The 27440-nt window shown below is 36.1% G+C and overlaps 1 protein-coding gene across 1 annotated transcript in view; it reads left to right on the top strand.

Moving 5' to 3' along the window:
- COL24A1 (collagen type XXIV alpha 1 chain) overlaps positions 1 to 27440 on the top strand; it is a 106646-nt gene that overhangs the window by 9648 nt on the left and 69558 nt on the right. Inside the window, exons 4-18 of the mRNA XM_065745862.1 lie at positions 1587 to 1640; positions 4361 to 4414; positions 6948 to 7001; positions 8402 to 8455; positions 13057 to 13101; positions 14904 to 14957; positions 16085 to 16129; positions 17718 to 17771; positions 18139 to 18183; positions 21423 to 21476; positions 23389 to 23433; positions 26124 to 26177; positions 26269 to 26313; positions 26688 to 26741; positions 27312 to 27365. Coding sequence (XP_065601934.1) covers positions 1587 to 1640; positions 4361 to 4414; positions 6948 to 7001; positions 8402 to 8455; positions 13057 to 13101; positions 14904 to 14957; positions 16085 to 16129; positions 17718 to 17771; positions 18139 to 18183; positions 21423 to 21476; positions 23389 to 23433; positions 26124 to 26177; positions 26269 to 26313; positions 26688 to 26741; positions 27312 to 27365 — 765 coding nt within the window. The remainder of the gene's footprint in view (positions 1 to 1586; positions 1641 to 4360; positions 4415 to 6947; positions 7002 to 8401; positions 8456 to 13056; positions 13102 to 14903; positions 14958 to 16084; positions 16130 to 17717; positions 17772 to 18138; positions 18184 to 21422; positions 21477 to 23388; positions 23434 to 26123; positions 26178 to 26268; positions 26314 to 26687; positions 26742 to 27311; positions 27366 to 27440) is intronic.

Below are 27440 nucleotides of genomic sequence, written 5' to 3'. Positions count from 1 at the left end.
TTAAGATGGCATTTTATTTTTGTTACTAGCAAAAACAGAACAAAAACTCAATCGATTAACATTTATTTAAGTATTTAAGCATCTGTTTTCACTTACCTGAAACAGTTTCCCTGTCGTCTGTACGACAGTCTTGAGAAGCTTTAATCTATCACTCAAAGCTATGTATATTCCTCTGATGTTGATGACATTGCTTTGGCTGTTGTAGTTCTTGACAGAGAGAAAGACTTCAACAGCTCTAAGGAAAGTAGGCTAATCCTACAGAAGTGACTGTTTGCTTTAGCGCACTTGGGAAGAGAAGTGTGCTTCTCTTCTCACTTCAAATGAAATACAAATGAAGCAAGATTAAAAGGTAGGTGGGCATCCACTGATACCTTGTTGCTTAATAATTAGTATACTTTAAGAGGAGAGACAAACATGCTAAAAGGTAGAAATCTGAGTGACAAAATATGAATTCCAGATGGCCCAAAACTGGTAGCATTGAATTTAGAGCAAGGTAGTCAGATGAGGGTGGAAGAGTGATGTTTAGCACCCTGGAGTTCACCTAGCATTGCAAAGATAAACTGTTCATCACTAGGAGTGCCAAATATGGGAGACTGCCTTTCTACTGTTTTGAGCACTCTGAGGCAGAAGTTTGGAGAAAAGTCCTCAGTTTTGGGTGCTGAGCTCTTTTCTTAAATTTAAAAAACAGCCCAAAATAACAACAGAAAAACAATTTGGCAGATAGAAAGGTTGTGGAAGAGTTTGTTAGCAGTGTCAGGTGTTGAAAATACAATTCTGAGCAGAAATTAAAGCAACAATATTAATAATTTAAATGAGGACAAACATTGCAGTGCACCAAAAGATGAGTTAATAAAAACAGTCCACAGATTTGCAGAAAGTATGGCAAGAGATAGTGAGAGTTGTTGGGTGGGATATGAGGAACAGGGTCAGCATGTACCTGTGTGGAAATTTTCTTTGTTTTTCTACCTCATGGAAGACAGTTTCTTCTCCATTAGATTTATTTGTTTGTTTGTTTTTTGTTGTTTGTTGCTTTTTTTTTTTTTTAAGTGAATGATATGATTTATTTGCAAATGAAACAGAGGATGGGCACACTGCCAGTTATTCCTATCCCAAGCTCACAGCTGATGAAGCTGAACAATCATTTGTCTGCACTTAAACTATCTCTTCTGTTTCATGTCCGTCTTTTTTGTGTAGTGCTAGCTCATTTTTCATATTAAGTTATCTGAATGCCATAAAATGTTTGGCATGCCACCATATTTATTAAAAATAATTATTCTGCTCTTAGAAATACACTAAACTCATTTCTAATCCTTGAGATGAGCTGTTCTTTCTTTGTAAATTTTGCTGAAGTGTATTTGTGTTAATCTAGATTGTTGGCTTCAACTCCTCAGGCAAAAAATTATTTCTAAACATCTGATATTGAGCAAAATTAAAAATACACGTGCTTGTAGCTTAAGTCATTCTTCAAGCAGTGAAGGCTTCCACAATCAGAGAATCACCAGATAGAAGAAACAGTGTTATTCAGACTTGTGGTGCTGTCTTTCAGTTGGTTTTTAGCCTCAGTTGTTTCAATTTTCTGTTACCAGGGTCCTCCAGGTCCTCCTGGTCTACCTGGTCCATCAGGAAAGAGAGGTCCTCGGGTGAGTAAAACTGCTATGATCTTGTGTAGCTCTACACAGATCACTGGTAATTAAGCCGGAGCTGGTGTAATTTCTTTTTAAACTTTGTTTGTATGCCTGCTAATTATGAAAGTGTGTGATTCCTAACATTTGGTAGGTAGGCTAAAATAAGGCAAACTAACTTCTGCTGTTCTAACTTCCAGCGTAGTTAATTCTTTGTCGGAGTGTGTACACACAGGTCACTGTGACACTTGCACCTACCTTTTGTTGTTTGCAATAGTAACTTTTTAGTATTTTCCATGCTGCCCACGTCTGCTTCTCTGCAGCCTAAGTTCAAATTTATTTGGTTTTAGAATGACGAGTGAATGATGTGCATCACTGTGTAGACAAGCAGGCAGTGCATACAAAGTTAACCACTATAAGACATTAAAAAAATAAAAATAAAAAAAGAAAATTGTTCTCAATAATCTATTTTAGACTCTTGTGTTACAGCAGCTTGACAAAAGATGTGATAGGTAATGTAAGGATTTGTTGCATAGAAGATTTTGGGCTGTGGCATTTGGGGATGTAAGTGGTTATGGCTGGAACGTACTCAGATAGCCAAGTGGCAAGTGGGGAGCAAGGGAGTAGATTATACAAAAATCCCAGCAGATGTGTGGGAGTAGTGTTGAGTCAGACTCTGAGGCACATTTAAACAAGCTGTCACTCCACATTGCATTCTCTGTTTCGTTCTTTACTGGCTTTCAAAACCTGATGTGGCTGGCTAGGAAACTGAAGCAGCCCTTCAAGAGGCAGGAACTGACCTGGTACTTCAGAGCAGCTGGTGGCAAGGGAGTGGATGAGACACATTTAAAAGTATAAACTGAAAACATTTTTTTCAAATCCATGTCTTCCTCACTTAATTTCTTGTTTTGGTTTGTTTACAAATTATCCTGCTAAAGAAGAGCTGATGGTTCATACAGCACAGATTTTTATATTGTAAAACTACAAGCTATGTCAGAAAACACGTATTGTAGTGTTGAATAGGGTGTCTGGAGAAGTAAGAGAATGACCATTGTGAATATTTACCAGCAGTTCTGATGCAAACAGAGTTTAAAATGCCTACACGAGCTGACAAAGTATTTTAAGCAAATGGTTTTGTTGTTGTTGTTTTTAATGCCAGAGCTCTTTATTTTGCTTTTAGTATTAGCTTTGCTAATACTGCAAGTACAGTTAGTGCAGAGACATGATATGATAGAAGTGTTTTGAGCCAAAAAGCACGTAAAACCCTGTTGATGTGAAGTTCATTTCCCCATCTACCAGTCTGTCCTGTGACTTCTGTCTTCCATTGTTTGAGCTTCCCTTTCTGATCTGAAAATGTGACTGAAGGTGTCACAGGGAAGCAGTGGAGTGCAGAGCTGCAGTGCCTTGACGTCCTCCAAGGTCTGAGCCTGCTTCTGACAGAGATTCATGAGGGTTGAAAACTACCAGTGCCTGATTAATAATTACAGATTTTCATTAAAAATTAATTTTGATGTCTTTTTCTGTGATAGAGAAGTCTGTATCTGACAGTAGGTTTTCAGTTTCATGTTTGTTTGTTTCTTGACTTGTTCCAAGTTTCTCAAGAGTAAACATTCAGCAAGTTCAGAATTGACCAACAGGGAGGCCAAATTCTGACTGTCTCCCATTTTGTCAGGACAACTTCTCAGCTCTGTGTTGCTCCAGATCTTCAGTTACATCCCAAGATGTTAATTTCACAAGCAGCAGAAACCAGGAGCCTCTTTGTCACTGGAGCTACATTGACACTTTCTGTTTGTTTCCTTGCTCCTAAATCCCTGAGAAGAGCTTCCAATGTTGCCTGCAGACTATTATCTCAGACGTGGGATTAGTTTTTCTATGGAGTTTTGTGAACATTGTCATTAATGAGAGGGAGCACTTGAGAGAGAAAACTTTCAGTGTTACTGCAAGGTATAATTGCTAAATTCCAAGTGATGTGAAGGAAAGATTACTGCTGAGTTTATCTTTTGTAAGAACATTGGGAATAGATGAGAGCTGAAACAGATTCTTACTATTTTCAGTTTGTTTGTGTGAAATTTTGGCTTTAGTGGATCCAGGAAAAGCTTTGCTGCTGACGTATCAGAGTGAGGTTTTCACTGGTTTGGTCCTTCAGTTTTTGGAAGATTAATGGTTGATGACAGCCACTGCATAAGTATTTTCCCTAATGCACAGTTCATCATGAATGATTACTCAGTGTATTGCAAGAAAGGACATTTATCCTGGGTGCTGTTTCAACTAGTAGATAGAGACAGTCCTGGTTAGCAGTCTGTTCCTAGAATGGTTTCAGTTTAATTGTTTTGGCAACAAGTCTGTTTTCTACACTGGCTGTAGGAGAATCTGAAGGGTTTCTATTTGAAAAGATTTGTTTTGAGGAGGTGTAATACTCTGCTTTAAGTCTTCCCCTCAATCAGTGAACACTATTCAAATTCCTTATTTTGTAGTTAATAGTTAAATTCTTCAGTGTTATTTCTCTGTATTAATCTGTTCAGATTTGGGAAGACAATAAAAAATGAGGTTTTTAAAGAAAGGGGATAAATACTTCACTTTTAATTGTTAGGAAGTTGTACTCTTGAGAATCTCTTGAAAGTCCCAGCCAGTGTTTCCACAAGTGATAGTAATACAGTAAAATGATTCACTATTCAGCTGTGAACAGTTTAGTGAATTGCTCAATAATCCTACTCTCTTTTTTTGTTTGTTTTTTGTAGGGTATTCCAGGACCACATGGTAATCCAGGTTTGCCAGGATTGCCAGGTCCAAAGGTGAGTTAATTTACATATATTTCCCTGTAAATACGTGAGCTTCTTTAGAGACTTTTTGGAAGCTATGGAATCGCTTAGAGAAGCAATTGGTCTTCTTCAGTTTACAAATGGAGACTGTTACCATAAGCAATTTTTAATTAAACATAATCAAACAGAACTTAAAATCAAAACAAAATAGCAGTTTATTCGGGAGCAAGGAAGTGGTGCAGAATGGTGACTTTAAAATCAGTATTCTGTGCTTCCCAAAGGAGTTTGTGTAAATCAGCCCAGCCTCTTCCATAAATGAATTTAAGGTAGAATAAGCATTTAATTGCTGCAACCTTTTGCCTTGATAAAGAACAGCAATAGAAAAAGTAAACTGAGACATTCTCTATAAATTCTTCTTTTCATCGGTGTCCAGTCTTTCATATTTAAATACTCTGATATTTCAGGCACTACCACTTGGTGTGATACTTAAAACCAAAGCAAAAGTACTAGACCTGGAAGCTTAAATAAAACCCTTCAGATCTATGTCATGTAATGCCTCTTTAAATAGACTTGACAGATTTGTGCAATTGCAGAATGCCTTCGACTCATATTTAGTTTGAAAAATTTGATAGGTGGGTTAGGAAAAAAGCAGCAACAACCTTGATTTGTTTTAGCACGATTCTTTGTGGCAGGAATCTGACCTGTCACGACAGGTGTTAAAAACTGCTTGAGGACATTTAAAAAATAAAAATAAAATAAAATATATTAAAAATATATATATATATATAAAGCTTTCAGTGTTAAACATTGTAAAACCAAGTAACACTATCTGGTATGTGTTCTTTAGTTATTGTCTCCTTTAATAGGAGCAGTTAAACTCGGAGTTAGTTGTTACAATATCTGTGCTGGCTGTATAATGAATTACACTGTTAGGAAACAATTATAACCAGTTTCTCCTAGTGTTTGTTTTATAATGGATTTTTCTACTCCACTGGGTCATAATTTTTAATGGCTCTGTGGCCATATCCGTGAATTTAAGAATAGAAATGTATGTGTATATGTATGTGTGTGGCTATATATATGTATGTGTGTATATATATGTATGTGTGTATATATATATATATATATATATATATATATATATATATATATATATATATACACACATACATATATACATAAATATGTGTGTATATATGAATACTTGTATATATATATGCACACACATTTCAGTGGGTGGGTAGCACTCTTCTTAATTTATTATATTATAAATTATCCTTTCAATACAAGTGCCTTCTGAAACTTTATTTAAATAGAAACTAGCCACGTGTTCACCATAGATTGACTTTGAGCATCCAGCTGACCTATACAGATGATGTAAGCTTAAATTAAACAAACTTTGGATCTTGAAACACAGCAGATAACACTTGTAATAATGCAACTTGCTGACTTAATGCAGCTTTATATTTCACCTTTGAGATGCATGCATTTTTCACTTGTATATTAAATATTAAATAATGAGGTACTTTATTTTATCAATATTAAATAATGAGGTACTTTATTTTATCCTTGCATCTTGACCTATGTCCATCCACAATTGATGCATAACAGTGGCCTGTTTTTTTGGTTTTTTTTAATTATTATTTTAACTAGCCAAGAGCTGATCACAATTTTATTTCCACTCTTAGTTTAATGTGTCTGCATTGGAAAATGGAAGCAGAAGAAAAACTGGATTTGTTCAAGGGACATAATAATTTGCTTTCCAAATGTAAACCAATTGCTAAAAAAACTATTCAGATATCTTTTACCGTGCTGAAGAACTGTGTTCTATGTGTCCTGACACGCCAATTTAGTGCTACATGTTCTGCTTAGTAGGAGTGCCTCAGAGGAACCTTTTCTGAGTGTTAGTGTAGGAGTGTATTAATCTCATGGACAGGCTACTGGGAATGCCTATGAGATTAAAAGTAGTTGCTAAAAGTATGCTTGCTGTGAGAGCTAGAAATTCTGAACGGAGATAATAACTTCGTAATCACTGTAATGGAAAATGATATTATTGCACAGCCTTGTTGGGATGTGCCTGTCTGTGATAAGGAAAGCTAAGCTTTTGAAGTGAATTAACAGCTTTAAAAGGTCTATTATGCAAAGGAATTGAAAATATAGTTGCATGGAAATTGGAACAACTGCATTCTCTGGTATGCATTTTGTGTTAGCTTGATAAATCAGTTTGATTGGTAAAGTAAAAAACAGAGTGTGCAGCTATAATTGTGAATACAGGTACACTGATATGGCGTATCTGTATCCCTAGACAATGTACAAAAAAAAACCAAAAAAAAACTATTGTCAAATGTCGTTGTGATGTGAAATTTAGAAAGCATCTCCTTTCAGTGTGAATTGCTGTATTTTGCCATGACTCATTACACGTTTCTGTCTGGTTACATTTTTTGTAATACTGATGATATATATATTTCCCTTTCTTTTGCTACAACAGAGAAAACATTTGTCTCACGTATATAATTAAAAACTCTCTTCCCTGTTGATATGAATAAGTTTAATTTCTCTGCAATAGGGCCCTAAAGGAGACCCAGGATTCTCCCCAGAACAGGCAAAACGTGGAGAAAAGGTAACACTTTCTCAATTATTGAAAAATGCTGGTCTCATTTAATAGTCACACAAGTTATAACAAGACAATGCTTTGTGTGTATTGCACTTCTGATGTGTTTTGACACTTCTGTGAGACTGATCAGTGGAGACGCAGGTGATGTAATGAAACATAGGCAGTTAGAAAATACTACTCATAGCTTAAACATAAGTTATGCATTTTATTTCACTTGGGGGAATGACGAAGTACTGATTCCTGTTTTCTTAGTACTGTGCATTAGTACAGACCAACAGATCTGTTAAGTACACTCATTATAGTGTACAATATTGCAGCTAGTTAGTTTTTATTGTAGTTAGTCAAATTCTTGATGCTAATATTTATCTTCACATTTGAGACTTTTCCAGCTACCTCCTAGGCTGTTGTTCTTTCTCCACAAAGTGTATATATATAGTATATATATAGATATATTTATATTATAGATAGATAGATATTTGATTCTTCATAGAAATTGTGGGCTTAAAAGCTTGTGACTATTTTTAGATTACAAATCTACTACTGCTTATGTATGAAACTTTTAAATGAAAGTAGTAATTCTAAACATTTAATGGCATTTTAATGTTCTTCTTAGGATGACTTGTATTTATGCAGTAATGTTATTGGGAGTATCTGCTGGTAGTTAATTTATTGAATATATATGCTAAGTACCTAAAAGTCCAGGACGTGGTCTATCCATAATGAGTCAATCATTAGCAAATAACTGTTGTTTACTAACTGCTCTTGCATACGTAAAATAAGATATATATATATTTTGTCAAACCCTAACATTCTTAAATACGTATTTTAAGTGTTGAAAAACTGCACAGCAAAATTCAGAAATATTTCAATTGAAGCAATGATAAGAAACTTAATGCTGCTTTTGTAAAAATAGCAGAGTTATTTTAAGCTTGCTAGCTTGTTCTTCTGTCAGCCTAACCAGTGTCATGAGTTTTACCTGCCCCCTTGAAACTCAAGGCATATTCTTTGTTAGGAATCAAAACTGCCATGGATATATTATTATATTATTGAACAGTCTAAAGCTCACCCATGTATGAGTATGAGCTATATCTAAATATATACAGCATGCCTCTGTAGTCCACAAATATCAGACTAGGCATTTTCATAGTTCTTACTGTTTTGGGTTCTTAAATTAATCTTTTACCCAAGACAAATTTCCTCAGCTGAATTACCAGTTGGCAGCACTTGATCAAAAATAGACTTCTCAGGTTTTTTCATTTAAGAAAAAAAAATCTGTGCCTGAATTAAAACAATAATAATAATCTGCTTTTTTATACCAAATGTTCAAGAGACAACATGATTTGCTACATGTTGATAGCTTTGTGTTGTGGTCCAGTGAAACATTGATTCTAACTGTTTTTGAACAGGGTGATCCAGGCCCTATAGGCTTTTCAGGACCACCAGGGATCAAAGGCCAGAAGGTAAGTTCCTGTTTCCTCTTTCACGTAGCTCTCCTTGGCTCATATCTACAGCTGCCAGAAACAAGAAAGAATAGAAGGTGTATGAGCTTTGTTTATTCTTGGTACTGTCAGATATATGAGGTCAGAAGTCCATCAGTGCAGAATTTTCTCTCAAAAACAAAGCAAACAGCTTATGGAAGGCATGGCACACCCCTGCTGAAATGCAATGGTTGTGTAGGTATGCCTGCAAGATACAGCCATTTTAAGACTGATTGTTTTCAGTAAGTCTTTTCATTTTTTCTTTGTGTTGTGTACTCCACAGTATAGAAAAAGCTCTGTGCGATCACACGTTTTTTCTGCTGATAGTACTTCTGCATTATTTACTTCTTTTCCAAACATGTGCTGGAATTGTTAAATAGAAGCCAAGTGAAGTAAGTTCCAATTTTGTGAGCTACTATTTTGTTGGGTTTTTTTTAGCATGAAAAAGGTCAGATTCTGCACACTGCATTAAAAGGAATACATAAAATTATAGCAGTTCAGTGTATGCAGGACAGCAGAAAGCAAACAAGGAGTTTTAGGAAGGAAAATGGAAGAATGTTGCTAGAGAAAATGATGTGATCTTAAAAAATGAACACAGAAAGTGATGGAGTGAATGTAGTTTGTGGAAGAGGAGAATATCTGACATGTCCCATAGGCTGCTCTGGTTGATAACAAGGCTGTATTATTGATAAAGCGGTGAAAATCAACAAGAAAGCTGGTGAAAAAGTGCTGATAAATATTGTCTTTTAAGAAGACAGTTCTGTTTTGCAAGTGTAATAAAAACCATGGAAAATAGTTAACACAGTAGTATTTAAAATTATGTAACATTAAAGGCAGTTGTAAAGAGTCCATCAACAGGATGGAATAAATTGTTTGAAAGATGGTCTATGTCTTACTTTGACATAGAAAAGATAAGTAATACTCGAACGCTTGCTTGTTAATAAATTAAAGAAAAAATGATACTGCAACGAAACTTATGTTTGGTGTTATAAGACATCTTAATTTGATGCTGTCTTGATCTTAGTGTAAGAATAAAAAATATATGTATATATCATCTACAAACTCATTTCTAGAATCAACAGAAACAATGAATGCGTGACCAGAAAAAAAATTATATCACTGAAGTCATGTCAGGAGTGTGGAAACTTACTTGGCCAAAACGTGTGGTCCCAGTTCTGTGAACTGGGCAAATGTTTACCTGAAAAAAGAGTTTACATCCCCTATTGTGAGAGCTAACTGAGAAGTCTGGATGCTGATTGATAGCTTTTGTTACTCACTTGAACTTAGGGTGCCTTGAGATTCTCCAACTATGAAGCTCTCTAATTTCATCAGGTTTATTGTTAGAAAACAAAGTAGTTTTTGTTTTAAAGCTCTTTAGATGGGAAGCAGCTGTCACTTATTCTGGATCAAGAGACTGACAGTTAGGGGCAAGGAAATGAAAATCTCATGGCCATTGTGCTCTCTTCCTGCCACAAGAATTCACCCCTTATCTGAGGGTTAGAGAATCAGTGAATCACTTGATCACTGGAAACGTTATATTCTGTTTGCATATTGTATACATCAGACACTAATTAGAACCGTGTTTAAGTTAACTTCTGCCTAACCCACATTGCAAGAGCACCAGGTTTTGAATAGCACTGAACCAGCAAACAGTAAAAAGTATTTAATGCTTAATTTTTTTAATAAGTTCAGAATTAGTTGCATCACTTTTCAATATGTATACACAGGTAAACATGTTGTCAGAATGGTCCTTTTCTGTTAGTTTACTGTGATCTTGGAAATTGTTTTCAAAGGAATGTTAAGTAGAAATAGCTGTGAAGTCAACTAGATCAAGAGTAAACTGCAGGATAAAAACAAGTACTTCAAATTTTTGTTCCATAGCCCAGTGTTACTGGGTAATTGCCACAGAATTGAGTAAATAACATATTTCTGATCTACTGTCTCTTCCAGTTTAAGAGGAATATAAGAAAATCTTATGTAAGAATTAATGGTGTCACAAATTATTTGATTTTTCACAGATGGCTCATGTTAACTGAGCATTTTCTTAACCATATTTGATAGCAAGTCTAATAATCTTCTAGGTTTTATTTTAATAATATAATACAAGTCTATGTTATTTTCATTAAAAAAAAAATCATAGTGATTTTTGTTAGTATCTTCCTGAAATATTTGAGTCCAGGGTTTGCTTTTCCTTCTGCAAACCCAAAATCCATTGTGCTGTAACTGCAGTGGTTGTGGCCATGGAGCTGCAATGTCTGCTGCCCTCCACTGGGCAGGACTGCTTTGGCTGCACCTGTGAATTATGTTTTGTTTAGCAAGTTTTATAATCCAGATTTTCCTGTTTCTGGACTTTGTCCAGTGTTGTTCAGAGTTTATATAAAAATACATTGTGGAAATTTGAGACAAATGTGCATACTGTTTTCACATTTTTGTCCCGAATAACTTTTGAGAAGCCTTATGCTTCTGGTTCTTTTCTGAATAAGTGAGTTCATATTAGGTCATATTAGAGTATATATAATGAGATCGCATTAGAAATGTTTGTTAGAAAGATTCATTTTACAAAAAAAAAAAAAATTTTTTTTGAAGCCCTCTGTGCAGTACAAAAGTATGGGTAAACTACTGCTTTGGATTAAAACTATAAATTGTTTCTTTCTATGAAGCCAAGATGGTAGGTTTGTTTGTTTATTTTTGTTGTTGTAGTTCTTTTTTGTTTTTTTTTTGGGGGGGGGGGAGGAGGTAATTAAATAAAAATTATTAATAATCAGGACTCTATGAGCAGGTAATTGCGATGGACTTTTTTTCATTACACACCATATGTCAGAGTGCATCATTGTGTCTGCATATGAAACATGGCATATTTTTCTTTCCTGTGTTACAAGCTACATAACTGAGCTTTGGTTCAGGTTAAGGTTTTTATCGCTCTGGATAGGGTTCTGACTTTGTTCTAGCATAAGCATAGAAAATTGTGTGCTCACGAGGTGTTTAAAGGCTTGATTTTCAGGCATGTTTGAAGCAGGGAAATGTTGGCTGGAAATTTTAGAGTTTGCAGAGAATGCTGTTTCCAGGGCACAGATCTTATCTCAAGCCGTATCTGACAGTGCCATCTTAAAATCAGTCCCTGCAAAACACCTTATAGTAGTCTAGAGACTTCACAAGAAGGGCCTGCTTCACCTCTGCAGACCGGCAAGTAGTTGCCTCTGACAGCCAGACAACTGGGGTGGAGATTGATCAGCATTAAGGATGCAGTGTGTGCAGACATCACTTATTCAGGGTCCTTAGCTTAATTTCCAAACAGCAATTTGAAATCTAACTGCGTTACTAACCTATACTGGCATCTTTAGTTCTTCTTTATCAGTTTGATAAAGAAGATATAGTTGATACTATAATAAATCAGAATATCTTGTAGTGACTTGTTTCTCCATCATCAGTTTATCTGGTTTATCAAGGATGCTGATTACAGAATTTTTTCATTCTTTTTCCACAGCAGTACAGAGCTGCTCTCTCAGATGCAAGATAACATATCAAAATTATTTGATTTAAGTTACAGGAGAGGGTTGAATCCGCAATACCTTATAATTTTGCAAAGTAGCAATATCCCATGTGTGATTAGCAAAATGAAAGGACATGCCTGCTTTGAATTTAGAAAAAATAAGGTCTTTGGGTTTCTTAGTGAATACATCTCTTTTGGAACAAATTTCTTTAAACAACCCTATAACAGTAAAACTACCAAACAGATGTCATTTTCTTCTGTTACCTAAAATTATCACTGGGCGAAGTCATTCTGTCCTTTAATCTTGTATGTAATGACTAATTTCATACAGCAGCACACTCTTGGTTCTACAGATGCTTATCCAAAATGTGGGAATACCTGGCTTTCTGAAATCAGTTGCAGAATTCCTTGCAGTGGGTTTGTCATGTCACTTTAAATCTCTACTGCCTAAGAGTATCTTTACCCCAAGGAAGTCAGATATTCCAAGTCATCCAAGGCACTCCTACTATTCAGTCAACATCTTAACAACCAGTATTTATTTACTTACTTATTAAGCTGCAGCTTTTAGGAACTTGTATATTCCCAGTGCCTCTGCAAGAGATGTGGAGAATAGATACTTGGCATATGCATAATCATGCATTGTTACAGTTCAGTTTGCTTGGGTCTGCTTAGGTGAATGTGAAGACTAAGGAGGTTTCTATTTCAGGTATACTGAAGCAGATAGCATGTTCTAGGCGTATTTTTTATACTTTTTTTTTTTCATTTCTTTTAAAGAGCTATATTACAGTTGAAATGGTTAAAGTTTGACAGGTTCCAGCACCACATTAAAGATTTCTGGGATGAGGAGCAGGCTGTTCTCTTCACTGGTAGGAATTCTAGACTAGAATTTATTCCAGGTGGGTTTTTTTTAAAGGAAACACTGTGTCCTGAAAGGTCTTCCTTCCCTGAGAAAGTCCTGGAATCATCTGGGACAATACAAACAAGTTTGGATAATGGTTTTTTTTTCTTAATAATTGGAAACTACAGTAGGAAGAAAAAGCCAATTTTGGGTTGTTCAACTGTATTTATCACATATCTGTTTCTCTACCTGCAGGGTCCTAAAGGTTTTATGGGATTGCAAGGGCCACGGGGTGAGCAGGTAAGTAATGAAAGCACAGTAGTCTATATTCTTTGTATAAACAACTGATAATAGAAGAATGCGTAATCCAATATAGAGGTTCAATACAAGCAATCAGTGTAAATTACCAACTGCTTAAGGATTCAGATTGTGTAGAGGTTAGTGTGGTGAGAAATGGCCTAGGTGAAAAAGGAAAGATCAATTTATTTTTCTTAACTACTGCACTGGCTTGGCAGAGGTGGTTGTGAAATTTTTGTTAGAGCCACAGTTCATATTCTCTCAATCTAATAATTTAATACGTTTTTAATCTTCTAGTATGTTGCAAACGAAGTGCTTGTTCAGTGCTTTTTCTCACCTCTGAGTTCAAGAAGTGATCTTCTGACAACAATTACTGAATGTATTTTGTTAGGATGAGCAAAGCACCTAGCAACAGAATAGGTGGAACCATGAGTGCCCTTCTGGTCAATGCTCAGAAGGAAATGGCAACAATAACAGATAATAGGCACCAATAAGTTTTTTCCACCAATGTTTTCTCAGTGAGTGGGGACTTTTATTTTATATCCACAGGCATTTCACAGCGATGACTGTGGTTTAGCAATGAGATAAAGTGAGAGCCAGTGGAAGAAAAAGTAATTGTTAACTTCAGGAAAATAGTGTCTCAAACTTTAAAGGAGTTGGTGGGGAGAAGTAATTGATCAGTTGTTGTGCACGGAAAAATGTGCAACTTGTGCTGTAAAATAATTCTGCTAATTATTTGTGCAATCAAAGATGACTTTCTTCTTCATACTGCAGCTGTAAATGTTTTCCTTTATTATTGCTTAGAACATACTCTGTCTTATAGTTCCATAGCAGAACACCTGTCAGAAGATGAATCACTTCCAGTTGAAAGCAGGTGGCAGATCACTGGAAAAAACAAAAACAAAAAACCCAGCAACCTGTTTTTCATAGAATCCTTAGAGTTGGAAGGGAACCCTGAAGTCCATCTAGTTCAAGTCCTCTGCAATGAACAAGGATGCAAGCTAAATCTGGTGCCCTGGGCCTTATCCTGGATAAGGATATCCTTCACCTTGAAAGTCTCCAGGGAAAGCCTCTGCATTTTTTAGTTCTGTTTCCTGTTGCTGCTGTTTCCAATAAATAATCTGTGAAGAGTTCAGAGGATGTCCTGATCTGACATATGACAGTGGGTGGGAGGTTGAAGCTAAGTATTTTCCAGTTTATGGACTTAGCTTTTGTAGAAGGAAGTTAAATGTGCAGTTAGGTGGAGCTTCTCATATCTTTGTGATAGGCCATAGCATGTGGCATCATTTCAGGAAAGCATCTTTTTCAGAAAACAGTAAGGTGTGCAGATGTTAAGTAGTAAAACAGTGACAGAATTGACTTTTGGATTTGACTTTTGGATTTAACTGGAGGAAGAAGGTGGAAAGAGGCTGAATGCATACGTGTCTAATCCATGGCTACATTGACCCGATTCTGGAAGAGACGAATAAGTTAGACTTCATAAGGGCACAAGGATTCTTTAATGAAACATTTAACACTCATTTGTTAAAATATAGCTAAGACCAGTGTACTTATTTTCTCCTACAGTCCTCCTCAATTACTTTCATAAGCTGTGTCTATATTTTTATTATGAAAGTAGGTCATATTTTTATTTCACAAAGGCACTACTCCTGTAATGCTTTTTTAGGGGTGTGTAACTGACATTGATGGTGTTACTTAAATATAATGATACATGCAGCTCCAAACCTGACGTTAAGCTTGGTTTCTCATGTTTTTTATTTTTATTTTTATTTTTATTTTTTTCCTTCTTTCCTTTTACCATTTAGGGAGTTCCAGGAATGTCTGGCAATGTTGGGGCAGTCGGTTACCCTGGCAGGCAGGTGCAGTAACTATGCTAATGTTTTGGTAGTTTGGTTTTTGTTCATTTGTTCTTTCAAAAGTACCACGTCTAACACTTCTGAAACTACTAAGAGTATAATGTATTGGCTTACATCCTATGGTGGAGATATAATGCTATTCCTTTCTGATGCACACAAATCACATTAAGAAAGTACTAATATCTTAATGCTGTAGTTCAGTCATAAACCCCTTTGTGATTGTCTGATTTAACTTCACATTTCAAGTTCAGTAGGAATAGGAAACTGCTTGTTGCTGTATAGTTCCTCCTGATTTCCCCCAGTGTGTTTACTTTACTGTTAAAACTAGTTCTTCAGCCTTTCAGGGAAATGAAATGTTTTCCAAGTTGGAAAAAATATATATATTGAGAAGGATGACCAAATAAAACCTTAAGAGCTTTCTAATAAATGCTTGCTTTTAATAAGTTCTTATTTTTTAATATAAACTAACAGATATCTTAGTTTAGTAGTACAAATAAGGCAAAGTAGAAATATCCTTTGTTTTCCCTATATAAGGGCATGTGAGCCAAATTCACTTGTTGACTTCGTGTTTTTATGTCTGCTTAAAGAGTGAAATTGACCAATACTGGTTTATTGGACCAATACTGGTTTATTAGGTTTGCTATGACTATACATTTAAAAATTCAGTTACAATATTTTACATAGTAATACATAGTAGCATGTTTGTATTGACTCATATAAAATATTTAGAGCATTTGGACTGTATATACTATTCTGACAGAAGCTTGAAAATAAATTGAATTTTGTCCAAATAAAAAAAGTTTATGGAAAGCCCTGTCAAATTATGTCACTGTAAAGCCATATCACTAGTTATGGAAAAAGTTTCCTTCAGGGAGAATTAACTGTAATGTAAAAGAAGCTTCAACCACTGACTAAGGTTCAGCTCTGAGTTAATGGGAGATCTTTCTGAACATAGTCCCAGGGCACTGGTTGATAATCATTAATAATCAATCTTGATAATTTTTTTTTGAAGACTATATTATAGTTGACAAATACTTTCAAGTACTTTATTTATTTATTTTCCAAACAAAGCTTATCTGTTTACTTAAATGAGGTATAATTCATGTCTTTTTTATTTATTTTTTTAATAGGGCTTAGCTGGACCAGAAGGTAACCCAGGCCCTAAAGGTGCAAGGGTAAGTAAGCATATCAAGCATTTTGCCTGTTTTCATATATAACTTGTATTTCATACATAACATGTACTCGATCCTGCCAGTTATATGCCCAGTGAATCCCTATGTCTTTACAGAATTCATAAGTGAGAAATCAGTGTTTATTTCAAAATATCAATATTACATTTTTTGCTATGGTGAGTAATCTTCTGTTATTGCCCTTCATCTCATTTGGAGTGCATATGGACAAGAAAAGTAGAGCAATAATGAATGTGGGGATATGAGGGCTGGGAATGAGGAATGGACATTTTCTGCCTGAAGCATTATTTCCATGATGGAAGCTATCAAGAAGATAGATGTATCTTGCAATGCAATCTGCAACAGCTACAGAGGTTGATAAAAGGAAGCACTCATCATATAAACATTGGATAAGACCTTGTGTTGTACATTTGCTGTGTTCTCACGCATTTATTAAAGTTTATTGTGTTGTAAATTTGCTCTGATCCTGTTTTTTTAAATGAAATTACTAAAAGCATTTACCTGCAATAACTTCTTAAGGATGAGTCTGATTTTGTTGGTTTTTTTTTGGCATGTGTTGTTTTGTTGTCGGTTTTCATTACAGTGATGGGAATAATGAGTTTGTCAGGATCAAGTGCCAACAGATATTGCACCCTCAGGGATTGTATCTCTTTACATTTCTTTGCTTTATTTTTGCTCAAATTCTAATTGCATTTTATCTTATTCTCTTCTCAATGAGGCATTAATTGATCATAGTCACTTCCTGAAAATTTACCACTTGTCCATTAACACACAGTAAAGAAGACCAGCTTTTAGTATTGTAAGTAGTCTGGAGGGAAAACACCTGTCAGGTCTTAAGTTCTTTATATGAATTCTACAGGCAGCTTACAATAAAAATGACATTTCCTGTTGAGATAAATGACTGTGCCATGGAGGTGGCACAAAAAAAGTTAAAAAATTACGTCACACAGAGCTAGAGAAAAGGATGAAAGCAAGGGATTTTTGTTTTTGTAACTAATACTTTTCAATCTCAGCGTGAATCTCTTAATGCATTTTTACTTTTTTGATAAATTGTCATTCCAAAAGCATGTTTCTTTTGCCACAGAACTGTACAAGAGCATCTGCTTCTCACGTCTTAAAGGAAAAGTGGGAGAAAAATACAGAGTCTGACCTTTAAGGAGAACATTCTGCTTATGTCAAGATAGACTTTCTAGTACACTTGCATATTGCAGTAGTCAGACAAAGTTAGTGAAGATAAGTAACATCTCTGGTGCATTTCACAGAAAAGGCTGATTTCATAGGCTTTTTCATGTTTTATGTATTATAATAAAGTCTACGAGTGTAACTTACTGAACACTTTGTCCATACTTCTTTGTTAATTTTTTTCAGTTCCAGTATAACAGGGAATTGTTTTTGCTGTTTGCCGGAGAGTAAATAGTAAATCCTGGTCACGTTGAAGTCAGTTGAATTTTACTGGTAATTTCAAACAAGGCTGGACTTAATCCCTGGATCCTTAACCCACAGCTGGACAACACTGAGGGACAAAGCAGTTCTGGTGGAATCTTGTAATCATGAATTGTCCTTATTTCTTTAGGGCTTCATTGGACCTCCAGGTGTGGCAGGCCAAAGAGGATCTGAAGGGGAAAGGGTAGGTTTGATGAAACATCAAGGAAGCATTAATGTTTATGTGATAAAATATGTTAAAATGGTGAAAAATTAGCAAGGACGAACTATTCGAGTTTGTCTGAAAGCAAAACTGGTATTTAGGAAATTACGTGAATACGTAACACCAAATTGTTATTTGAATTGCTCTTAGGACCACTGAAATCTGTTTTTTTCATTGAAGCAATTTGTCAGTTGCCACATGGTGTTCACAATAAAACTAGGTTTTGTTTGGTTTCATTTTTTTTTAATCGTGCTTCTTTTCAGACAGTCTGAAGTACTTGAATTTAAGTTGATGAAGAAAAGAAAAAAAACAAAACAAAACTAACTGTGGTGGGTTATTTCTTTCTCAGGGCATTCCAGGCTTCCATGGAAAAAGAGGTCCGAAAGGAAGACAGGTAAGTCTTCTAATGCTTACTATGATTTCTACTGGCATTGTAAGTATACCTGTAATTCACTGCATAGATTTACTCAGCTGAAAAATTTTTACTTTATTTTCCATTATTTCCAATTATTACTGTGAGATGCTGCAAATTCCATGCAGTAATTCTGTTTTGAAGTGAAAAATGTTTAACTTGATGAGCCTTATGGCTGGGTACTGATGTCAGCTGTCTAAGGGTTAAAAAAGAGCAGAAAAATGTAAATATATTTGAGAAAATTAGTGTTTGCTCGATATACCGATGTGTTGAAAGTTTTGTGAGGCCTGATTTTGTTGTCATTTTGAATGGAAATTGGCTGCTGCTGTTGCATGGTATTTTTGGACAAGGTAAATTACAGCTGTCTTCTACTTAACATACGTTTCTACAGCTGAGAGTAAACACCCAATTGCCAAATATACATCATCAAAGTTTTCATATTTCTTGTGGTATATCCACAATACCAAGTCTTTTGTTTTCTACTGCAACCTTATTATTTTAGGTCTTTGAAGCTGTCGAGGAGTTTCCAATTTTAAATTGCGAATGGTCTGTGATTGGAAACTGTGATACCATTCTCCAGTCCTGCACTCTGCTATGCTTAGCAGTTCAGATGACCTCCATCTACCATGCTGAACAAGCATGCTCAGCAAGAGTGGTGTGATTACCACATATGGCCCTAGGTGTATGTGATGAAAATTGCAGAGGATTCTGTTTATTATGTTTTGTTTTCTATGCAGTCTAATAACAGTCAAAAGGCTTGCTACTCTTCAACAGAGTTTCTTTTAGTGTAAAGAATGGCGTGTAGAGAAAAGTGCCATTAAGCTGATATGCTGTTCTTTCTAAAGCTGATCTCAGACTGATAAAAGTATAAAATCAAAGTAAGATTCTAGTTCTTAATCATTCAGCAAGCAGGACTGAGTGCATCTGTATTTTTGACAGCATTTTAGTTTGCTCGTAGTTTGATTCAAATGCTATTTTGTGTACCTGAGTGCTGGGTGATTAGTGTCTGTGCTGTCAATATACCATGGTAGTTGGCAGCATGTTGTGCCACTGAGTCCCATGCTGCATTTATGATGAAAGTAAGCATGGATAGAAAGCATAGCCTGTGCCCAGCGTAGAAAAAGATGAGGTGACCGCAGAGTACTCCAAAGCATTGTATATTTTGTTTTCAGGGACAGGATTCAGAGGCTTGTGATCACCACTGTATAGTTTGTTTCCATCTTTGAAAGCTGGTACAATGCATACTGTAGGAAGCTGTCGTTTTTTTCATCTGCAAAAACAGAGCTTTTATCACTGCCACACTGTTCTAATGAGGACTTAAAATTATATAATCATATAAGCCAATTTGAAGTGGTTCAACAGAAGTGACAGAGAACCCAAAGTACTTCTGCTCAGTGTTCATAACTATCTTTGTCTGTTACTGGTTCCTTTGTAATGTTGTCTTTTTCTTCAATTCTAAGAGTCATTCTACATCCTTTCTATAAGCTATCTACTTAAAGGCCACTCATATAGGGACCAAGCCTTACTTGAATACTTCACTGGATTGCAAACTTACAAAATATCAGTTATTTTAGCCCCAGTGATAGCTGTGATGACATTTTTTTTGCCATAGTATCCCAGAGTTAACTACTTCAGTGCTTTGGGGTAGAATATTGTCATTTAAAGGAAATTTGGCATGGGAATTGCGTAGTGCCTGGAGTCCTGACCTTGTGTTCTAGTATACAAATTATTTCTTTGGTCAACATTTCTGTCTATAATAATACTGGTAAAAAAATATTATCACTGATAGTAGAGTTAATTCTGGAAGAAAACATCCAGAAAATGATTATTGTTTGTAGACAATGATACAAAGCTTAAGAAAGGAGGAGGCTATTTTTTCTTAATCTTTCGCTGATTAAAAATGAAAGTTCACTTATTGTACTCTTAAACACTTATGAAATACTAAGGACTTGTTAAAAAGGATCATAAACTGTTGTATATGCTCCCCTTTAGTTCATCACCTCGATGGCCTGACAAGTGTCATGATTTACGAAGGATCCTACCTGTAAAATTCAAAATACCACCAATTAGCAGGTTTAGTGAATAGTTATTTGTATTTATAATAGCTTTGGCATATTTGAAGTGAAACAACATATTCAGTAAGCTGTGACTGTAGAGGGAGAATTTGTCTTATTTTCATATTGTACATATGATATGCTTTAAAGAAAATGCTTCACAACCAAATCATATGTATTAAATTTCTTTGCATTGTATGTTTGCAATATGAAATTTGGCTGGGTCTACAGTAGGTTTTAATGCATTGTTGGTCCTGTAAGTATGATACATGATGCTTTTACGTGCATAGTTTGACCACATTTAAGGATAATGTTTTTACATAGTTCTTCTCCAAATGGGATTAGTTACAGGCAACAGTCAATATGACAGAACAGACCTTGTAAATTATACCAAGAATTTAAAAGTCTAGTCCACTCTAGTTGTGCAAAACCAGTTCTGTTTGTTTTACATTAACAATATGAATTGTCATCATTTGTATGCTTTGTAGCAATGTTAGAAGATAACATTGATGTAATGAAATACTCTTCTCACAGTAGCAGTATTAGTATATTTCAATGTTAGACTTTTCTGACTGTTTTCCTGTGTTGAATATTCTAATATTTTTCAGAAACTAGTGTAGTTTTACCAGCATTTTTTAGAAGATGTGGTTGAGAATGGGATTATATATCTATAAGGAGGCAAAGGGATGAGGCTGGACTCTCCTCAGCAGTGTGTGGCAATAGGACAAGGGGAAATGGCCACAAACTGATTCACGGGGAGTTCCACACAAATGGGTGTGTGGGAACTTCTTCACAGTGCAGTGACGGAGCACTGGCACAGGCTGCACAGAGAGGTTGTGGAGTCTCCTTCTCTGGAGACGTGCAAGGCCCACCTGGATGCCTGTGCAAGCTGGTGTAGGGAGCTGCTTTGGCAGGGGGGTTGGAGTTGATGATCTCCGGAGGTCCCTTTGTACCTCTACAATTCTGTAATTCTGTGATTATGATGTCTGTAGGTAATTCAGCCCTTAACTTTCCTTATGTTGTTGTGTTCCATGGGAGAGAACACTGAACACACTCACTGAACCCTCTTGCTGAAGTCCTAATTTCTAATACATATAGGAATTTGGTGTTTAGACCTTCCTTTGTGTCTAGGTTACTAAAGAACAAGCATTCTCTATTCTGCCTTAGGGTTTTCCAGGTGACTTTGGAGAGAGAGGTCCCCCAGGGCCAGATGGGAATCCTGTAAGTATCATGTTATGTTGATTTACATGGTAAAATGCATAATGCTTGGCATTAACTCCTCTCCCAGACAGAAAGATTTATGCTTGAAAGGCAAGGTTTTGAAGTTCACAGAAAAAAATCTGGACTGTTAATTTTACATGGAAAGTGCAAGATAGTTCTGTGATAAGCAGCTCTTTTTTAAAAGAGAAAGGAACCTGATGGTTACAGAGAGCATGCACTTTCTAGTCTTCCAGGTGCTGACTACTTTGAGAATCAAATGTCTTACTGTCCTCATTTCATTACTAATGAATTTTTTTGTCTTCCAAGATTCTTGTGTTGTATATTAATTTTACTGCTTGTTTCAAGTCATGGTTCTAGGGTCACACAGTTGGAACTCTGCCTGTGTGCCAAAACTGCAGGTTTCATATGCTTCTGGACTTGATAGTTGATTTTGTCCTTTGAACTGCTACTGAATACAATTATGTCACGTTGGATACAAGTATGTCATTTATTGTGTTAATCAGTATGATAACAACTTTGTCCTTGGCAGTGTGTGCTGGCTTAAAGTGGTATTCAAACTGCAGTACAGTCAAGTTACTTTACTGACCACTCTCAAAGGAGCTTTGCTGTCATACTTCATTTGTAGGAAAACCCTGGCAGCAGGCTCAAAACTCAAGTTTCATTTGATATGAGAAACCAGTGAAAAGGCTTTGGGCCAGACAAATGGCCAGTCAGTGCTGGGCAAAAGAGCAGATGATTTAAATCATCTCTTACTACTGGACGTTCCTTTGGAAACTGCAATTAGTTTGTCTCTAAAGTCTGTTCTTATGTAGACCAGAGTCAGCAGATGGGCAGAGGTTCTTGCTGATGGCCTGCCTTTTCCTATTAGGAATGTTAGAAAAAATTTAGAAATTATGCAGATTTTGATGCTGCAGTTACAGTCCTCCATTGCCAGCATTTTGGAGCATTGGAAAAAAAATATTTTTCATTTCTGGTCACTGACACGAAGTTCTCCTTGTGAGAATGTGAGGCAATGGCAGTGCAGAAAGCCCTTGGAGGGGCTGTGTGACCTGCTGCTTGCCAATGATATGAAGAGGTGAGTTCTTCCCTCCCTCCTCATACTCCTACGTCTTCCTCCTTTCCTGATAGGGCAGAGATGTCTTTCCACCAGTTATGAGGAGGAAGAGTACTTTACCAGAAATAAACTCTGAAAACCTGGATCCAGGAGTAGACTTACCTTTTACAAAGAAGCCTGTTGAAACAGAAATATTTGCAGACAAGTTCCTTCTAATTTGTCAAGACAACTGATCTTGCTGCCATCTCAAACAGGCAGCAAAATTTCCACTTCTCTCCGCAGACTTTCCCTGCAGGACTTGTTCAGGCAAGGGGCCAGAGCTGCAGCTGCAGGGGCTGCAGTGCTAATGGACTTGACTGCTCTGTTTTCTGCAGTGTTAAGAATTTTAGCCTCGCAGAGTGCAGAGGTTAAACTTGAGTATGACAAAGATGGTAGCAAATCACTACTGAATTTCTTATTACAGAAAATGGAAATATATATTTTATATCAAGAAATAATTTGCCATCAAGAGAGTGTTCCCCAAAGATCTTTCTGTGAACTGAGCTGTTATTCCATTTATGTTTGAAAGGAATCTAAGTAAACTCTCCTGGTGTTTTTTTTTTTTGCCACAAAATTTTGTTTTTCTTATTTCCACTTGAAATATCATGATAAAGAATTGTATATTCCTTGGTAATGCAGGAATGATTTCGTGATACAAATGCTGTGTGATCTAATTTCACAGTCAGACATTTTATAGAATGAGAAACTGTCGCAGGACTGTTTGTAGGACTTCTCTATATAAATCCTAAGTTAATTGCTTTACAGATCACTAAGAGTGAATACACATCTATTAAAGTCTAAAATTTGTTGCCTTGATAGGGAACTGTTGGTGGCATTGGTCCTCCTGGATTTCCAGGATTAAGAGTGAGTACATGTTTATTGTAATTTTGATGTGGCTTGATTAGAACTTTCATCTTTTATATTTGTGAAATAATAAAAACAAATACAGCAATCCAGATATTCTGACAGTTGTTTTAACAGTTTGGTTTAGATAGTGATGCTTGAAATCACAGGATGAAGCATTTCTATATTTGGTTTGGATTTTGTGTGCTTATTTCTAATCTTATATGTCTAGAATCTTTTAAGTGAAATAATGGAAGTTTTCAGATTTCTATTCCTGAATTTGGTATTACTTTTTGTAAGAGTGCAGTGCTTTCAGACATCCTTTTTCAGTGCCCACAGCCCTCATTCATTCCCGTATGTGGCTTCCAAACTCTAAGTTGAATCACTTTTTGAATGCAGTTTCATGTCCAGGTTTCTGGTATATTTTTAAAATAATGTTGTGCTGCCCATTGTGAAGTTTCAAACTATATTTGTATAAATGCAGCTGAACCAGTGAAGATCTGTGTCATGAATGCATTGTAGAGGAAGTAAGACTGACTGTGATTCTCTTCTACCATTTAGAATTATTTAATTACTTGAGTACTTTGTGTGCTTAGTGGTAGAGAACCTGGGTTTAATTTTCAGTGTTGGCTCAGTCAAGACCACCTGCCCTGCAGCATTCATAGTTCATAGCACAGGAGCAAATAGCATGTTTATACTCAAGAAAGCTGTGGCTATGTCAAATGTAGATTGCTTTTTTAATTTTGTTGGCTTTTTTGTTGTTGTTGTTGATAGCTTGAGATCTAGAACATTCTTCATAAGTCTGTTAGTTTACATTGCTGATCGTCTAACTTTTCCTTAGTGAAGTGTGACAGCTCAGTTCTGTCATCACCATCTTCTTAATGATGCATTTATGACAAAAAGAAGTATTCCTATTAAGAAGTCTCTTGCTACTTGATTGGGATTGTTATGACTTCTTGACAGTTGACATTTTCGAGCCAGTTGGCCCATTCATGAAGTTGAAGTTGCATTCTTGAGAGTTTGGATTGAATTATAGTTTCCTTTTCTTTCTTAAATGGTGTTCTTTGGAATTTTATCTGAAGGATTTCAATAATGATATAAATGTATTTCAGAACTTTTTTTAAACCTATCATGTATTGCTTCTGAAAAGATGTGGTTAATGATTATTTTGTCTTAAACATAGCTGTCAGTTTATCCCTTCCTAAAATTCTTGAGCACAAATATACACAAGGTCAAAGCTCTACATGCCATGTTACTGAGTTGCAATCATTTATGAAACAATTGAGTGTTAATACTTTTCTGCAAAATAAAGAAATTGTAGTCAGTCTCTAGTCCAAAGGCTTTACTATATGTAAGCTTCAAAAAATATAATCTTAATGGAAAATAAATAAATAACTAAAACAAATAATGGAGTATTTAGATTTTGACAAGCATGAGGTTAGTACACGTTTTGCTTGTGAGTTTCATGTGAATGGCCTTCCAGCTCCCATTTATACATGGGGGCCCATATGCTCTCTTCTGACTGTAAAAGAGCATTGATTATGTGCCCTTCTGCTCTACTTAACTTGTACTCAAAGACAAAAAGTAAAGAACAGAAACAGACATATATTTTCCTAATCACATTAAATTACTGAGCTAATTCTTCTTGTTTGTAGTTTTTAAGTTTTGCAGTGTGACAGTTTGGAACAGTGCTTTGCAGGGCACATGCTTATGTTCACATCTTTTGTTGGAATTAGTTTGACAGACCGTGTCCTATGAAGTTCTGGGAACATTACATCATCTGATGCTGCTCCATTTGACTTCAAGGAATTAAGGGTCTTAGATGGAGCAGAGAGCACCTTTGATTCCTACACCTGTGCTTGTAGCTGAGCTGTACTTATGTGCTGAAAGCCCAACATTTTAAGAGGAAGAAATAATTTTGCAAGCCAGCTGTTTTTAGTGGAGTTTATTGCTTGAGATGACAAATGTATGAATAAAAATATGTACAGACACGTACTTATGAAGTGCAAATGCAGCTCAAGAAGATAGGGTCCTTGTGTGCTCTTCTGACAGATTAATAGATCTTATGGATATCTTGGAGTGTTTTTAAAGGTATTTTCTTTCACTAAGCCGTGACATGTTAGAAATGCTGTTCAGCAGGAGTTAACTGTCTGTGGTTGCTTACTGATGCAGTAAGATTTTGCAGTTGAGGAAAACGGTGCAGCAACATTTGCTACAGATTTCTGAACAGCTTTGAAATTTTCCAAGGCATCAGGAAGCCTGACTGCAATTTTGAAGTAAGATGAGCACATAGCTGAATAGGATTTCGGTATCTAATGTTGTGATTATTTGTGTGGATACTACAGCTGTATAGACGTGATTGGGACAATTTTCTATTATACACCATCTGTTGGTGTTTCTGTACTACATGATATAACTGCTCTGGTGCCCAGTTTCCCATTCAAGATAATGACTGGAAGAACTCTGCTTTGTTACAGAGTTTCTTTACAAGGGGCTATTGTGCTTTTTAATCTTTAAGCAGAATTTCACCAAGACCTCTGACATTTGCATCACCACGAACAGTTTATGTGGTGCAGCCCTGTTCCTGTACTGTGCCTGCTCTCCAAATGGATTTGTGCACCCTGGTGGATCAGAAAATTGTACAGTTACGTGTCTAAGTTGCTTAATTTCACCAAATATTTAATGTAGCCATCTTTCTTGCCCTCCTCCAGGGAGACATGGGGCCAGCAGGACCAAGCGGACCATCAGGAATTCCAGGGCCTGTGGTATGGTGCTGAATATTTCTGCAGCCAAGTGACTATGCTGCCTTCCAAATGACAGGCACACACTGGATTTTTGTTTCCTTCATTTTAATAGGGTCTTCCAGGGAACATGGGACAGCCCGGAATGAAAGGTGATAAGGTGATTTAAATATTTCCATTATCTCAGAGATGTAGCTCTTTGAAACTCCTCTCATCAAATCTTGAGTAAAATAATCTGCTTCACAAAGCTTTCTTTTTTTGCTTTTGGTTTGTTATCTCTTTCAACTTCAATTTTTTAAAAATACTTCAGACCCGGACATGATACTTTCGGCAAACTTTTGGACAAAGCGTTTACTATGGAACATAAAAGAGTACTATGTGCTATGCCCATAGAATTTCATGGGGTGGGTGATTCAGTGCACGTATTCTGCTGTCATTAAAAAATCTCTCTTAATTTTCGGTGCTAAATGTTGAATGAATCTTTCTCCTTATCTGATTCTAAACCACAAATGTGTTTGTATAAAACATGTTTAGGGTGAGCATGGCCTTGCAGGAGATCCAGGAGATCAGGGGTACCCCGGAGACAAGGTAACCTGTAGTTGTTTTATTTTAAAGAATTGTCTGTTTTCAACCTTATTTTTTCTCTTTGGCTTCTAAGTCTTAAAATGCTTTGTCAGCTTCACAGAAAAATATGTGGTAGTAGAAGTAGTTACTGGATGTGACTGAATTAACATTTATTTAATAAATACTAGTTAAAACTTTATTGGGGAAAACAGTGAGCAAAGATAAGTAAAGGATGTGGGCATAGTTCTGGGCGCTGTCTGTGAAGAGATGAATCAAATAACTGTAGTGTAACCTGAGACCTGCTAAGTGTTGCAAGGGCTGTTTTCCCTTGAGGCTTGAGATTCCTCTACACATCGCCTGGGTCAGCTGTGGCTAGTAGCACACGTGGTCTGGCCTTCCTAGGGCTAGTCCATGCCTTGAGAACTCTTGTTGAGAGATGGATGTTCAGTTTGCCATCCCACAGCTGCAGGACTCTGAACTGTGAACTCTATTTGAATGGCGAAGTGTAGCAATCTATTGGTTTCAGTGTAACACAATATATTTTCATTTGCCTTTAGTGGCTTGCTTTTTTTTTGTTTGTTTGTATGTTTCCAGGGTGCTCCTGGTTCACCAGGGCCTCCAGGAATCAGGGGAAAACCAGGACCGCAAGTAAGTTTAAACATTAGTTTTTGCTCTCAGTGTATCACTACATGCTATTAAATTGGACACATGGGAAATCCTTTT

The sequence above is a fragment of the Cyrtonyx montezumae genome, unplaced genomic scaffold (genome assembly GCF_038088225.1).
Source record: "Cyrtonyx montezumae isolate F1298 unplaced genomic scaffold, pur_monq_1.0 scaffold_1, whole genome shotgun sequence".
NCBI classification, from domain to species: Eukaryota; Metazoa; Chordata; class Aves; order Galliformes; family Odontophoridae; genus Cyrtonyx; species Cyrtonyx montezumae.
The sequence above is the reverse complement of the archived record's forward strand: the minus strand, read 5'-3'. Positions and strand labels throughout refer to the sequence as shown.